Genomic DNA, 17,215 nt, shown 5'->3' with positions numbered 1-17,215 from the left:
CCTGGCCCAGTTGGGTTCTGGTTTGGGGCTACAGGCCGGCCTCACTAATAGGCACTTGAGCACCCCCCACATCCGCCGAGTACCATGTTCCACTTAATGAGGCTCTACCCTGGGCTGTAAACAAGCCCAGATGCAACCCCAAAACACACACAGGAAATGTCTCATGACCATAACAACACAAGGATCCTGCCAGCTCATGCATGATGGGGTGTGAACAGGAAGGCTGATCCTTGCAGGTTTTCTCCCTCTCTGCTCCACAAGCAGTTATTATCCGGAGGGAAAGGGCTGCATGTGGTACTGCTGCTCCAGCTCTGGCTCTGCATGCCAAATCCTCACTGGCCGCCAAGATCATCACAGACCGCTGCCTCGCTCCTTTTCCACAGCCTACAGTTACAGTATGTACACAAACCACAGTTTATTCAGCACTGTGTTGGACCTGGCATGTCAGCTTTGACACGCCACAATAGGAACAATGTCTGCTTCTGCACAAAGACTATTTCACATGCAACAAGGTTTTTATTTAACTTGCAGGGGGGCTGAGACCTTGACAAAAGGTCCAGTGTTAGAGTGAGTGTGGCTCCAGCTGGTTCCCTTTACTACACAGACTGGCTAATGTACAGTGATCAGCCTGAGTCAACAGTGCTGGCCGGAAAAAGAGCTTAATTGATGATAGGAAACTTTCTGGCCAAATGGGTTTGAACTGCCCCAAAATGTCCCATTGAATTTTCTGTCATTTTGTGCACAAAATACAAACAACCCTAAGTCAACACATGTACACTGTGCAAAGAGTACAAATGTGAGTTAATTAACATGTTCATTCTGAGAAACCAAGAACAGAAACCAGGACTACAGAGCAGTTTCCACTGGTGATACCATGAGGACACCCCCAAACTCCACACACACACACATACACACACACACTCACCAGCACCAAACACACAGCCTCTCCTTAATTAGCCAATTACATCCTTCCATACAAACCTTTGAGCTGCCTCACAAAGGACTTTTATACCTTTAGACAGTCTGGTTGAGGAGAATCACTCCTGTTTGAGACTGCATGGGCCCCCCTCACTTAGTCACTTGTCTAGTGTAACAGCATTAGAATAAATGTTCATTTTAAATGAATTGTCAGGCATTTTGGAAAAGATGCTTATTGGCGTCTTTTCTGGGAATTAGATGAAAAATAAAGCCTGGAAACAGGGAAAACACCTAGCCTGACTCTGTCCAAAGGTAACAAAATCTGCCTAGCAGCACCTCTAAATCTCACTAATCAACACGATATATCTTTTTTAATATGTACAAAAAGCAAGCACACATAATCTATGTAATGGCAACTTGAGGGTAAATGCAGATTTTTGTATCCTTGGATAAAGCCAAGCTGGCTGGTCCACAGTTTTCAGGGTATTTATGCAACGCTACAGTAGCTAACCAGCTGTTGGCTTTAGCTTCATATTTAGCATACAGGTATGAGACTTGTATCAATGTTCTATCTAATTCTTGTCAAAAGAGTGAATAAATGTCCCAAATGGAACTTAAGCTATATTTTTTTTACTAATTTTGGGAAATATTAAGATGGAGCCAGCAGCCAGTTAGCTTAGCACAAAGAACTGAAGTAGGGGTAAACAGCTAGCCTGACTCTGTCCAAAAAACAAACAAAGTCTACCAGCAACTTTACGTTACGGTTCTGGTACAAGTTAAACAAAGAAGATATAACCGGTTGATTGGTGAGCTTAAGACATGCTAGTAGACATTTTTTTTCATCTTAGGACAGAGCCAGGTTAGCTGTTTCCAGACGCTATGCTAAGCTATGCTAACCAGCTGCTGTCTGTAGCTTCAAATTTACTGTACAGGTGTCAGAGTGCTATCAATCTTTAACTCTTGACATGAAAGGAAATTTGCGTAAAAGCGTATTTGCCAAAATGTCCAACTGTTCCTTTGAGACTCATTTCATGTGATTACTGGCTTACTCTGTCTTTGTAAAATGTGAGTAATTCAATGCAGGTATACTACAAGTGATTAAAGGCAGCATCAGAAGCAGCAGTGCCAAGTTTGCAGAGCGTGCATCATCTGGAAACTTCATGAATCAAGGCAAACAGTGTGAAACACAACCAAGTCAAAAAAAAAAAAAAAGACGGGAAAAAAGGCAGACGAGAACAAACTTCAAAACTCCAAATCAAAGAGTGTGAAATGCAACGGAGAATAGCAGATCCTTACTGAGCCTGAGGCCGGGATGGGAGGGAGGGGATCAGTGCGTGTGCAGGGGGAGGTGGTGGTGGTGGGGGTGTGCCTCCTCTCTCAGAACACAGAGCCGAGGGCTGAGCCTTTGATGGCGGAGCGTGACATGAGCACATTTAGGATGGGGGTGCAGCGGCAGTGTGACAGCAGACGCACTTGCCAGACGACCCAGACGGTTCTGATCCATACCTGTTGACAAACAGCGTGTGGCCGAAACCGGACAGACAGCGCCTGTCCGCCTTTCACTGACCCACTGCAGCACTCCCACTTCTGTGGGTGTTAAGTTTTCATACCCTGACACTAAAATAACGTTTCCCAGCATTTGCAAATGTGCACACATTTGGGTGTTGCGTCTACCCTGCCGCTGGAGCTGCGTGATTGGTCGATCGTCCTTTAGTTATTCAGTCAATGGCACCAACAAAACCACAGGGGTTTAGAGATGTTCAGGAGGGCCAGAGTGGGTTTCAGGGCCGAGCTTAGGCTCCCACATCCTGTCCTTTTCCACTCCCTCCCTTTGGAGTGTTTCTAAAAGCAGTCCTTGCATGGGTTTGTGTTCTTTGTTGATGCTGTTTTCACATTTTTTTTCGTCCTTTGTAACTCCTGCTCCCTCTCTTTTTCTCCGGGGAGAGACTCTTTGGTACAAGAGATTAGAGCGGGTGCTGCCTAGCAACTGCATAAAAATGGCAGCTACAAAAGGGGCGCTCTCACTCTCCAACGTCTGACCTACATAATCCCAAGCCTCTGATCGTGCAACATAACAACATGATGAAAGGCCTGCTGTGATTTAACCCTCAAACAAATACTTGCCATCACTGACCCCTTGGCTCAAAGAGCAATCTCGCCTGCTGCAGAGCACCAACGGGTGGCTTCTGAAATCTTGACGGTGCCTAATTAGAAAGGAAGAAGAGGCTGCGAACACTATTGGAAATGAGATGAATGTATTTGAGGAGATGGCAGCAGAGTGGCAAAGGAGATTAACAGTGATCACAGCAATGCTGTTGGCTTCAGAGAGCGAGAGCGAGCGGCGGAACCTCCCTCTGTTCACTGATTCATCTCTCCTTCAGCCACAGGCAGACGGAGCACAGGAATGAGTACAGAGGGATGAGAAAGCTTTACTTCTCTGTCTTCTGCTTATTGATCAAAGGACATGAAAAAAACACTGAAAAAAAAGAAGATACAGCAAAATGCTGGAAACTTTTTCTTGAAACTTTCTCCTCCTGCACTGTCTTCTTAATATAATCCGCCTGGCCTTTACTCTTCCTTGTAGCACAGCTTTCATTTGCATCCGTTTTCAACCTGTCTGCACCTTTGACAGATGCTTTTGTCCAAAGTAACTTACAATAAAAGCGTACAGTCACTGTAGGAGCTAGATCTCGATGTCGTCAAAGAGTGGAAGTGCACCTTTTTAAGATAAACAACTAAGAACATTGATAGTATGAGGTGTTGAGGTGGTGGAGGATCATGCAATGAAATATGTAAAAAATACTTTACCTTTTTCTTTTGGTTGAATTTTCTTGAACTTGCTGCTCTGTGTAAAAATATCTTTTGCATAGTAGATCTCTATTATTTTTTAATCCTTTTTCTACCATGAACATTTCAATCTTCATGACATCCTTTGAGGTCTATACTAAATTGGTGAACACATATGTCACTCTAACCTGTAATGCAATGACTGAGCTGATTCTCTTTGGTGAGGTGTCTGATGTTGTCGTTGATGATGATGATGTTAATGATGATGCTCACTGCTGGTTTTCCAGGTTTGGGTCAGTCAGTCTTGAACAGAGCTGCTCACAGTAGCAGGTCATTGCTTTGTAGCTCAGTGATTTCATGTTGTAGGTTGTCAGGCTCATCAGCTGGTTCCACAATAAGAATATGTTCAGTCCCCTGTTTACTGTTCATGTCCTGAAACCTCTCACCAAATGTCTGAAGGAGTTTTCACACTCAGCTGCATATTCAGACATCATGGCAGCTTTTGCCCTTGAAAAGTTGGAACATGCAGTGTTTCCTCTTTCCAGTTTCACTTGCCACAGCTTTAATTTCACTTCAAATCATTTCACATTTTAAAAGCAAAGAGCTGAGAAACTGCTGGAGCTTAAAGTTCAGCTCTGAGAGCTTCTTGGTAATGTCCACCATGAAGGCCAGATCACACAGACACTTACTATCGCTGTGTTAGCATGTCAGGTTTGCATTCATCTCTATGAATTATTCCAGACAAAGAGACACTTTGGAACAATGTCTGGTGCAGCAGCTCCGCAGCAGCAACAAGGCTCTTGTTAACTTAATCCAAGCACATTTGTCCTTGCAGCTCATCTAGTTTAGCATGTTTTCACCTGTAATGACTCCTGAGATTGAACTTCAGCTCGTCCCCACAAACTGACTTGCACACTGGCTTTTATTTTTCTTAAAAAAATAAAAAATAAAAAATAAAAAATTTGTCCATTTCATAGAAAGTGCGACACGCCGCATCTAGTCGCTCCAATTTTGGAACTAACTCCTCCCCCACAAAGCCTACAGAAATGTAATTTTATTTTCAGCCATGCTTGTTATTGCTGTGCGTAACGGTATGACATCATTACATCAACATGGCGAAATATTTCCATTATCATAATATGAATGTTTATTCATCATATTTCAAACTTATAACAATATTATGGTGAGTGATATGATATGGCACACTGCTAATGTTGTGCTATTGTTGTTTATTCTTAGACTTTCTCCTTATTAAGTCTTTCAAGGGTTGAAATAAATAGATAAAATACTTTATTGATCCACAAAGAGAAACTGCAGTGTTGCAACAGCAATTCACGTATCACTAAACACACATAACTTACACTCGGCTGACCTGAGGTAGGTAAGAAAAACAATACTTTAAAACAAATATAAACATCTGCATCAAATTCACGTTCAGATCTTGTTTTGGGTCCATCTCTGTGAATGTTTGATTTAGAATTAATTACTGATTTATATTGAAAATGACTTTCCTTCCACTGGTATTCATGTCTTCACTCCCTTTTATATGAAGATGAAAAGATGAAGTCTGGAAACTGAGACAGGAAAGTTAGGTCCTTCAGGTCAGATCAAGAACAGTTACCACTTGGATTTTACCCACACTGCAGAAAATCTCCCTGTTAACTGATCAGTCTGTGAATTATTCAGTCTTAATGTCTCAGTCTTTAAGAATACATTAGCAAAATCTGGTGCTGGGGTGACATTCTGTCACATATTTCTAAGAAACTCTCAAATCGAGGGTCATTTTCTTGGTATTTGTGCAGCAATTTGCCAGGCTTGTTTTGAGATAGTGAAACTCACATTTAGAAAATTCGAGTTTTGGTAACAGTTGGCATTATCTCAACCTAAGAGGAAAAATAAATCCTAAAGAATGAAATAAAAATGAGTTTGATTCATGTAAATGTATATTAACTCCTGATGGGTGTGTTGCTGCTGATTAGATAACATAAAGAAATAAAAGCATTTCTTCCTCTGCAGTGCTTTTGAAATTCCAAGACACTGAACAACGCAGCCAATCCTCTGTACTCCAAAACAACTCTCCGCCTGCGTGCTTTCATTTCATGGACGTGATAGATGCTGCAGAAATATTTCAGCTGCTCTATCTCTTCAGCTACTTCACACACTTGACACCGCAGCCTCACTTTGGCAAAGAAAGTCACCAGAGAGCCAAACTCTCAACCTCGCCCGTGCAAGTTTTTACCTCACCGTATAAATGTTTATGTCTGCATAACGATGTGAGTCAGCATGCGTCTGTGCAATTGTGTGATTTCATGTGTGTTTGTGTCTTGCTCTAACAGGCCAGACGGCAGCAGCGTACTGGGTGTCTGATTGGAGTCCGGTTGCGGGGAGTGGTGAGCTGTGTGAACTCTGGTGCTCTCTGACTGCCGCATTTTCATGGAAAGCATCTCTTTGGGGGCCTGCAGGTTTTCAATACGCTCATTTACACATCAAAACAGCACAGGAAAGGGATAGTGCTCAAGGGGGGTGAGGGACTGTAGGAGGAGGGAGGGCAGGGTAATGAAGGATGCTTTATTTTCTCTTTTTTTCTCCCCCTCAGGGCTGGGCAGGGGTTTAAGTCTATGAGGGAGGCGCATTGATGCCATAATGCTCGCCTTTAATCAGACCCATGACCAGATGGAGGGATTTCTCCTCAGCAGACAAAAACATGGTGTCAGCAGCTAAAGCGGGAAGGTGTTTTTACGCCTTTTTATATAAAACAAATTGTGCAAATCCTGTGTAAGCAGACCTGTTCTGCGTTGCTTTAGGATCAATAAATACACTGCTGGCCTCAGAGAGGACACAATGAAATATTCCTGAGAAACGTATAAGGGAAAGTGCTGCCTTTTCTGGGAGTAGTCTGACTTTTGGCCCAGACAGACTTGCTGCTCAGTGCGACTGACACTATTTAACCTCCTGAGCCAGAAGAGAAGAAAAACAGCGCAGAGACTCAGCCAAACTAAATCTTTCGAGCAAGACCGAGCTTACTTACTCCTGAAATTGGACATTACTGGAAGATGGGGTGGGGTCTTCTGCAGACCGAGCTTGGTGTTGATTGGCTGCTGCTGCTCCAGCGCTGCAGACCTCAGGTGTGTGTGTGTGTGTGTGTGTGAGAAGGGAAGGTGTTCCCGGCAGCCACATCTCTGGCGCCAAAGGAACCACAGCTCAAACAAACTCTGTTTTTGGAATGAACCTTTCTTTCTTGCCTCTATCTGAAGCGCTGTGTGCTGTGTGATTCCTTTCCTCTGTGAAAGAGAGGAGCTAAAAATAGCTGTCAGTGACCTGGAAATGGAGCGATAGGATTCATATTTGTGGAAAAAGAAACAGAGCAAAGACATCCTATTGCTGCTATAACATTTCTGTTGACCTTTGTAATTTTTTAAAATCTGTCTCAGTCATATTCAGCAACACATGGAAAATAAAAAAAAAGAAATGCAGAAAAGGCAAGAAAATGAAAAAAGAAATGCTGAGAAGGGACAAAAAGTTTAAACAAAGCACTGCTGCAGAAGACAAACTTGCCCTCTGTACTACCCCCATGTCCTTAACCCTCTGCAGCTACCTCCTCTCTATCTAATCAGTGCAGCTCAGCACAGGTGGGACAAGCTGGTTTGTGTCTCACGCAGCAAGTGTTCGGCCTCTCTGGGTCATGTCACTGGAGTGTAAACTGGGGAGGAAGCACACGCCCCCCGCTCAGGCGCCCATGAACTGGAACATGTGGCTGAACCACCACCAGCCGAGTCTCTGGCTGCGAGCGCGCTCCAAGCAAAACAGCCCTTTTTAATAGTTAAATGTGATCCACACGGTGTCAGAGTCCAGGACTCACAGCGCTCGCCTGCCAAGCCACGGACAACGTCTACAATGGCTGAGTAATGAAAACAAAAAAAAAAAAGGGGGGGGAGGATGTTGGTAGTTAACCCACATCTCGTTCTGCAGGAGGAAGGAATAAGTAATTGAAGTTAACTCAGGCGTTGCACAGATCCACACAACACTGCACCTAGTGGAAATGTGGTTAATTTACTACAGGGACATAATGCAGCTTTGATTTAGACGGGTGTGTGTTTAGTAAATGAATACTAACATGTGCATGGAACAAGCTGCAGCACACAAATCTTATTATAACTCTGCTGGAATTGCAAATGGTGGAAAAACGAAAACAAAACAACTTTTAACCTCTGGAGATGTCAGCGAGCACACGCCTGCTTCACACTGCGGAGGTTCCAGTAATGTAATGAAAACAAGCTCCTGGTCATCACATTTTTTCCATGCTATCACTCCCATGTGCTGCTGCTGCTGCTACAGCACACAATTACACACACACAGGGACATAATAATCAATTCCATTGCTGTCAAACACTGTAATTTCCACTGTGTTTTGCTCTGAAATGACTTGCTGTGTGTGGCTGCAATTTGCGTTGGCACTTAAATTGTTAAAAGTCCTGTAATGTAAAAGCTATTTATTTTCACTTTTTTAATGGACCATCTGAGAACATGGTGGCTCTTGTGCATAATAAAGTGGACTTTATTACTGAAATGTTAGGTGCAAGATCCAAACTTAGACTATTTATTTAATAAGAAATAATATTATGCACACTTTTTCTCTGCATCAGTGATTATTTCTACCTGATGGTAGTTCTTCAAGACTTAATGGTCATTGTTTCTTTGGCCCTACAGAATGCCTTGCAGTGAATCAAATTCAACCATTTAAACATGGAAATTTGGATCTTTTGCATTGTGGAATTCCCTTAATATCAGAAATACAGCTTCAAGAAGCCACAAACCACATATAAACTTAAATTCAAGCTAATAATCCATCTACTCAGCCGCAATTTTGAGTGCCTGTGCTTAACTTAAATTTGTCAGTGAAACCATGCAGTAATCCACTTCAGATTTGTCCTCTCAGATCAAAGTGCTGCATGTTTGCACGAGGATCAAATGGAGCAGCGAGAGGGTAACAACAGTGATTCTGTGCGAGGATTAAAACTGCCATTAATTAAATATATTCCTCTGCAAACTGCTCCTGCAGTTTTAAGGCGATGATGCAACCGCGAATACTTGCCACGGATTGTCACTCTATTCATCAGCGATTCTCTTTGAGGATTATTGTCTGGGACGCTTCTGGGATGTGTAGCATGCAACTTGGAAGACAACACATTTGGCAGGGAGTCCCCTGCTGTAAAAAAAAAAAAAAAGTGTGAATCCCAGGAGAAGAACGGCGGGAAAATCAGGAAAACAAGACCAAAATTAGCAATCATTTGGGATTGTTAAATCTGACTCTGCTTAAGACTGTTAAAGATGGTTGAATGTTCATTATGAGCTGCTGTGAGACAGTTACCAAAATGACAACAATAACACCAAGAAGCAAAGAAGCTGAACATGAATTCCACAAATTTATTATCCTCCAAAAGGCCAGAACCAGAGTTCTTATGAAAGGCACTTAATTTCCCTTTACCTTTAATAAATGCATCTAAACAACAAATCTGATAAGAGCAAACTTTAAATTAAATATATTTACAATAAATAAAACATTTATACAGATTTACACAGTCAATCATGCCACTTTCAGGGAGGAGAATAGACCAATATTTCCCAAGATGCCTCCCATAACAGTCTTCTTTTTTGTTTTTGCTTTGAAACACTGGGCATGTCTACTGCACAGAACACGATGAAACAGAAGATATGGGTAACAATACTTAACATTTCCCTTTATGCATTGAATACTGTTTATAGATAGTTTGTCAGAGTGACGCCTGTACCTGTGTGTCCCTTGGCAGCAGCAGAGCAGTTACTGACAGTTCAATTCAACCACTCATCTTCTTACAAAGTCTTTAGCAGCTCCTTACTCAGGGCATAGTATGTGTGTGTGCGTGGGTGTGTTTGTGGGTGCATGTGGTTGCATTTGGCAGAGTGTGTGGTGTGTGTGTGTCATGCTCCCTCTCAGACATGTGTGGGGTTGTCTGAGTGCAGGTCAGTCTTGGCCATGTGCAGAACCACAGCAGGAGATTTGTAGTGGCAGTGTGTGCTGCCGCAGCTGACACCGCTGCAGGGTTTCCTGCTTCTAGTCCTGTCCGTCAGCTTCCTGCTGCACAGGCCCTGCCAGGTCTGCAGGGTCTTGGAGCTCCACACCCACACCCCGCTGGTGATGCCGACCACCAGCGACATGAAGATCTTCAGCATGAACACCGCCACGGTGGGCACGGACGTCTGCAGCGAGCAGTCGCTGCTGAGCCCGTTGAACGATCCACACTTCATCTGCAGCCCCCTCAGCTTCCAGTAGTCCATGTTTAGCCTCTCGTAGAAGTAGCAGACTATGACACAGGTGGCCGGCACCGTGTAGAGGATGGAGTAGATGCCGATTTTCACCATGAGCTTCTCCAGCTTCTCCGTGTTGGTGCCCTCCGTCTTCATCACTTTCCGGATGTGGAAGAGGGCCACGAAGCCAGTGAGGATGAAGGAGGTGCCGATGACTAGGTAGCAGGACAGGGGGATGAGGACGAAGCCGGTGAGCGCCCCGGAGTCCATGCTTCCCACGTAGCACAGCCCCGTCAGCTCGTCTCCAGCCACCTTCCTCATTGTGAGGATGATGATGGTCTTCAGAGCAGGGATGCCCCAAGCAGCCATGTGGAAGTAGTTGCTGTGGGCCTCAATAGCCTCGTGGCCCCACTTCTTCCCTGCAGCCAGGAACCAGGTGAGGGTGAGGATGACCCACCAGATAGAAGAGGCCATGCCAAAGTAGTAGAGGATGAGGAAGACGATGGTGCAGCCCGTGGACTCCAGCCCTTCCTGGATGATGTACAGCTCGCCGTTCTCCCGGTCGCAGGCGATGTTCTCGGCCCCGGCCACCGAGCGAATGATGAAGGCCACAGAGTAGACGTTGTAACACATCGAGAGGAAGATGATGGGGCGCTCGGGGTACTGGAAGCGGTGAGGTTCCAGGAGGAAGGTGAGGACGGTGAAGGCGGTGGAGACGAAGCAGAGGATGGACCAAACCGTCATCCAAATGAATGCAAAGTCTTTGTCCTGCCTGGACCAGAAGACGTCCACAGCGGAGGAGCAGCGCGGTGCACACGACTGGCTCTTCTCCACAAACTGGAACTTGTCTGGGTTCTCACAGGAGCCCATGCTGCCTGGAGAGCGGCCGCTGCTGGTGCCCGGCTGCCTGGGGCGAGGGGGCACTGGAAGCATGCCCTCGCCTTTCTTGCCCTCTGTCCTGGTTTCGTTCTCGGGGGCCTCCATGCACAGAGCGTTGGGGTCGTTTCTGGTGGGCAGCCTGGAGCAGTCGAGCGAGTCCGGCCAGGTGTAGCTGAACTTCTTCATGATGGGGGCACACCTCTCCCTGGCCTGCTCGCACATGGGTCTGCAGGCGGGGATGGAGGTCGACACTTTGTCCGTGCACATGGGGGCGTAGAGGGAGCAGAGGAAGAAGCGGAGGTGCACGTCGCAGCCGTAAGCCACCAGAGGGGCAAACTCATTCAGCTTGATGGCAGCCTCCTTCTGGTCATCGTGGTCCATGAAGTTGGGCATGCGGGTCAGGTTGTAGCCGATCCCCTCGCACATGGGGATCACGATGGGCTCGCACTTGGCTGGTCTGCCTCGCTCCAGGTCGTAGGAGCCTATCTCAAAGCTGGAGCCCGAAATCACCAGCAGACACCACAAAAAAATCACCACCTTCAGCGGACAACCATCCATGCTCATCGTTTTAGTCAAAAGCGGAGCTGTGTCTCTTAAAAAAGATCATGAAAAAGTCACAAACACGGGGGTCGGTCGCAGAGAGATCCCCGCTATTTCCCCATGGCGAAGGCAGCTCCAAATGTTGCCTTTACCGCTACCGCTCCGTTAGGGGAGAAAACCCCCAAAAACCAGCCTTTCACAGAGAGGAGCTGAGCGCGGAGTTATTCGGGCTTGAATTAAAGCGATTAATCCCACAGACAGTCGAGGCAAGGGTCCGTAACTAAGACGTGACAGTCGGAAACTTCGACAAACAATGGAGGAAAATCATCAAAATCAAACGCGGAGAGCTGAGTGTAAATCCTCAAACCGACCGTCCGCAGCTGCCGATACAAAGCGGATATCAAAGCGGAGGTTTGCGCTGCTTGTCGCCGGTCCAAAACGGCTGTTTTAGCGGCGCGTCCTGTCCGTGTGTCGGCTGCTGCTCTTCGTCCTCCGCGTTCAGGCTCGACACTGAAGTTTGAGAGCCGCTCAGTGGGACTCCAGTCAGGGCAGAGACGGAGAGGAGGAGGGGGGTGGGCGCTCCGTGACGCTCACATTTCAACCGGCGGCACCACACAAGGAAAATTATCAGACAGATGCTGGAGGATGGTCAAATACCTCCGATATTTCTGCTTTCAGTCCCACTCAGACCCTTTGCTTCAGTCAAACAGCAATACCACAATGCAAAATACTCATTTACATGTAAAAATAGGCCTCCAGCATTCAGCGCTTACATGAAGTAAAAGTACAGGAGTATAATCAGTCAAATGGACCTGAAGTACTCTTTTTCAGTGGTAGATTGTAGCCTTTCACTTTATTGGAGTATTTCAATTGAATTACTTTTAACTCTATTCATTTGAGTTGAACCCATTTATAAGGACTTGTACTTGTAATGGAGCATCTTTACAGTGTGGTACTAACACTTTTACTCAAGTAAAGGATCTGAATACTTCCTCCACTGCTGCTCTTTCTGCAGAATGAGCCTTGACTTTTTTGGATTATTATTACTCGTGCACAGTGGTGGAAGAAGTATTGACATACTTTGGTTAACTAAACGTAGAAATGTAAAAATACCACATTACAAGTAAAGGTCTTGGTTTCAAAATTATACTCCGCTATAAACTGGGCTGCATTGAGCTGCTAGGGGCCCCAGGGCAAAAAAGAGCTGTGGGCCCCAAGACAACCCACTCACCCCTGTGTTCCACATATTATAAATTCATTAAATCCAAATTGTTTGAAGAATCCACTGCGTAAACGTAATTCAACTGAAAAACTAATATTATAACTAGTAAAAAACAAAAAAAGTGCTTTTCACAAAGTGCAGAGTTGATGGTGCTGGTAACTGCAAGGTGGATGTATAGATGCAGGAGCCACTTCTAGGCCCTTACCATTTTAATGTATATTTAATGGGGGGCTTTGGGGCTCCAACGGGCCACTGGAGCAATACACCTCAAGTATGGATTAAATGTTCTCATGTGCAGCAGAATGGCCCTTGTCATTGTTGTATTTTTATACAGTGTATATCAGTGGATTATTATTACTGATGCATGAAAATGTTGTAGCTGGTCTAGATGGAACTAATTTGAACTACTTTATATTGTGTTGAGTAGCTTTATGTAAAGAAATACATTATACTTTTAAGCTGTATGTACAGTGTTTTAGCAAATGTACTGTTGCTTTTTGCATGTACTGCTGAGTAGTTACTGAGCCGTGTTGCATACACTCATTGTATGATTTTAAAATCTTAACCTGCAAAGTAGCTGGAGCTGTTAAATGTGGTGAAGTAGAAAATATATTTCTCTGTAAAATGCAGTGGAATATAATAAATGGAATAAAAGTAAAATGTGATATAAAATGGACAATAATCTCTGAGTTGGACTTAAGTACAGCACTTGAGTAAATGTATTTACTCAATACTTTTCAGTTACTTTGCACCACTGACGAGTGACTGTACAGGCAAATGGAACTGAAACTATAATTATCTTTTAAGTAAAGTAATTCTAAGAACTATAGAAAAAAATGAAAGAGGTGAGGCAGCAACTTTCCCCTCTGGATCCATAATAAGAAACCTGCTGCTCGGAGTCAAACACTGAGTAGTTCATTTTTCTCCAGTATATGTGTAGTCCACTCCTCTTGTAAAATGATAGTCCCAGTGGCGTTTTACAGTTGCTGACTCATAATTACTCTGTCACCATTTTCTGCTAATGTTTTCATGCAGTATAATGTGAAACTTTATTGAGCCCTGCAGGTCAGTTCTCCTCTGCAAAACAGAGGGTTTCACTGACTTCCTTAAGGACACTTCGTCAGGGGTGGACCAGTTGAAGAATGGTCTCTCTAAACACACATGCATAATTTAGCCATAAATAGAGAGAATTGGCAAGAGGGAAAAAGACAAAACAGTGCACAGAATCAGGTATAACATGCAACAAATGAATACAGCAATGATTGTGCAGAGCAGAGGACTATTGTTTCCATCTAGTGGCTGAATGGGGTGAGCCTGCAGCTCAACAGCTGTTGCACTGAGCATTTGATCTTTTCTCAAACAGGGGAGGAACTCAAGGATTTTGGCCTCTCGCCCTGCAGGACTGAATTGGTTGTCAACTGCATACTGTCTCTATTAGCCCCTGTGTTAAAACTCTGCTGAAGGCAATTTTGCACTTGTCTGCTGTGAGAATGACTTGTTGTTTGGAGCATTTAGACCAGTGTTGGCTCAGAGCATGACGCTGCGGCCTCTGGCACACAAACTAAAGCACAGAAGAGACACCTTTTAAAAAGAAGTGTTCGGTTTGGGAAACACTCGTATTCGCTTTTTTGTTGGAAGCGAGATGAGTAGATCGATACCATGTCTCATGTCTGTATGCTAAATATAAGGGTCAATCCAATAGCTATTGTCGTATCTTAGCATGAAGACCTGGCTATCTCTACAAGAGACAAATTCTGCCTACCAACACCTCTAAAACTCACAAATTACATGTTGTTTTCTTAAATCCTTGCAAAAAACATGCATATAAACATCAATTTATTGTTTAATTGTGGGTTATGCACTGTAAACAACAAATTTGAGTTTTTAGACTTCAGCTGTCATGCGGATTCAATAAACAATTTATCATTTGTTAATTAGTGAGCTTTAATAGAGCAAGATAGAGGGGTCAGACAAGACTTTCCCCTCTGTCTCCAGCCTTTCTGCTAACTCAACCTTCAGCTGCTGACTCTAGCTTCATAAATAGTGGACAGATTTGAGAGTGGTAACAACTTTCTCCTAACTCTCAGCAAGAAAGCTAAGAAACACTATTCCCCAAATGGCAAACTCTTCCTTTAAGATGACTATTTCCCACAATATTTTGATATTGTCCAGTGAGGTGTGAAAATACTGCCACTTAAATGCTGAACTTTATATTATCAGGCTGTAAATGTACTGCTGCCCTATCAAAGGAAATCTCTTCTTTTAACGCTTTCTAGAAGACAAATTGAGCTAGATGAAGGCAGTGTGTGCTGCTTTATCAGATCTGGCGTTAGGTAAAAAAAAAAAAAGCCTCCAACTTCAAATTAAGCCTGATCGAGCGGGGGAGGAAATACATTCCAGACCATGAGATGATATCTTATTGTACGTCAGCACTGAGGCTTTTGGTGAATCAAATAGAAATGCTTCGACTGAAGTTCCATTACTACTCAGCGGCCTCTCCACTTAAACGTTTTCAAGTTCACACTTCAAAGACGAGGGGTCATTGGAGAGGGCCTGGAGAGGCCTGAGTGTGCCCTTAGAAGGCTTCAGATTATTATCAGACTGATATCTTTCTCCAAGGTAAGCAGCACATATCAGGGTGCATTAGTGTCCAAGTCATAAAACCTCTTAAGGTGGAAACATTGGTGGATCAAGGTTTGACCCTCAAAATAGTTTGGATTGTCGTTAACTGACCCTCACCCTTTATCAGCGAGGGCTGAATTAAGGACAGTGGCCCTCATAAGCAAACTGATTTATGGTTTTATTTGCTCAGAAACATTTTTTGTGTAATTTAAAGGATTACTTTGAAGACCACTTTCATATTTGCAGGATAAATTTCAAGGTACCCCCAGCAGACAGTAGGCTTAGCTTAGCATATGGACTGAAAACAGGGGGGACCACCTAGCCTGGCTCCAGCTAACACTTTATTTGTGTTACTTTTACACTTGGATGTTGTAACATTATGGATTAAACAAACAAGACATGTAATGCTCAAAATGGTGAGCTTTAAAAATGCTGGTAAGCAGCCAAGATAGCTGTTTCTGCCTTTTTCTCGCTAAGCTAAGCTAACAAGCTGCTGGCTAGCCTTACGGTCAAATACAGTATGAGAGATGCATCATCCCATCTCACTCTTGGCAAGACAAAATCTAAAATATGGATATTTCCAAAAAATTTAGCACCATTTCTTTCAAATTTTGGAAACAAGTACAGCTAGCCTCTGTGTAGCCATTCAAAGGTAACAAAATATGGCTAGCAGCACCGTTAAAGCTCACTATTAGCACATTTTAACCCAGTAAGTTACTGTGCCAGGTCAAGAAAATTTCTGCCACATAACCCCTGAAAATGTATCATATTTCATTACTTTTGGACAAAGGTAAGAGAGCTGTTTTCCTCTGTTTCCAGTCGCTAAGGTACGCACCAGGCCGACTGCTTCATACTGACTGTACACACATGAGAGTGGTATCTTCTCATGTAAAGTTTGGGGGAAAAAAATTGAATAACCGTAGTTACCAAAATGTCAAACTGTTCCTTTAATCCACTGTGACTGGGATTTACAATTAACTGTTGAGTCCGTTGAGTTTGGGTGGCTGTTGAATCTCCGCTGATCAGTTCAGGAGACACACGGTCTGACCGCACCACTGCTCAATGTCCTGAGCCCTACAATGGGATACCATTGTGCTTTCATTGTGTGTTTTTATTTCACCTAATTGTGTTATTTCTTCCTGACCTGAACGGAGAATGGGGAAAGAGTAGGAATATGTGCAACGGAGTATTTTGATTCGGACAATCGCTGGCTTGCAGCTGATTTGTTTTAAGAAGGTCAATGCTATTTACTTTAGCATTTGGTGGAGGAAATGGATATATGCTATTTATTTCTCCCCCCACTAGCGTTTTCCCGCTCATAATACTGCCGTATGTCAAGTCTGTGTATGTCTTTGTAATAACTATCCTCCACAAAGAACCCCCCATCTTTTATTTCACACATTCATCAGACGATCCGGTGGAGTGTGGGCCTTGTAATTACTACCTCTTACTTATTGGTTATCATATATCAGGCACAAAGCTATAAACATCCCATGGAGAACAATGGGAGAGCCTTGCCACAGCCCGGCATGACATTACTATCCTGTCTGAGATTGTTATGGGTGTAATAAGAGACACCTCACACTTAAAGCAATACATCTGGACCAGTGTGCTGCCTTTGACAGGGAGCATAATGGCAAATTGTTGAGGCTTGGATCATGTAATTATCTCTTTGTCCATATTGTGTAGTAATTTATGTAGTGCTAAGGGAATGAGCAGACACCGGAGACGAGTGAAAGCTTGCGGCAGTTTGTAGTTTTCTTGTTTTCTAATCAAGACGAGAGAGTTATGATGTCTCTTTAAGTGACATTGTTCACTTCTGTCCAAATCCGCAATTTGAAATTGTTATTTGCTGTAATGAGAGGACAGCGTGCACAAAATGTCTCAGTTTCACTGTTATGCAATTTTATGTAGTGCTATTAAGTGACTGAGTGAATGGGTCTGATTCATCACCTCCGTCCA

General features: G+C 43.8%; 1 protein-coding gene across 1 annotated transcript; it reads right to left on the bottom strand.

Moving 5' to 3' along the window:
* Positions 1-9,115: 9,115 nt before the first annotated feature.
* On the bottom strand, positions 9,116-11,937 carry fzd9b (frizzled class receptor 9b). Its single transcript, XM_041941163.1, has one exon. It carries the CDS (start codon positions 11,431-11,433, stop codon positions 9,676-9,678), a length of 1,758 nt encoding a protein of 585 aa, XP_041797097.1. The 5' UTR covers positions 11,434-11,937; the 3' UTR covers positions 9,116-9,675.
* Between the last annotated feature and the right edge of the window lie 5,278 nt (positions 11,938-17,215).

This window comes from Chelmon rostratus, chromosome 7, assembly GCF_017976325.1.
Source record: "Chelmon rostratus isolate fCheRos1 chromosome 7, fCheRos1.pri, whole genome shotgun sequence".
Lineage (NCBI taxonomy): Eukaryota > Metazoa > Chordata > Actinopteri > Chaetodontiformes > Chaetodontidae > Chelmon > Chelmon rostratus.
This window is presented reverse-complemented; position numbering and strand designations above follow the sequence as displayed.

What these genes read in the sequence shown, in the direction of transcription:
- fzd9b (XM_041941163.1), bottom strand. Translation starts at nt 11,433, where the DNA reads ATGAGCATGGATGGTTGTCCGCTGAAGGTGGTGATTTTTTTGTGGTGT.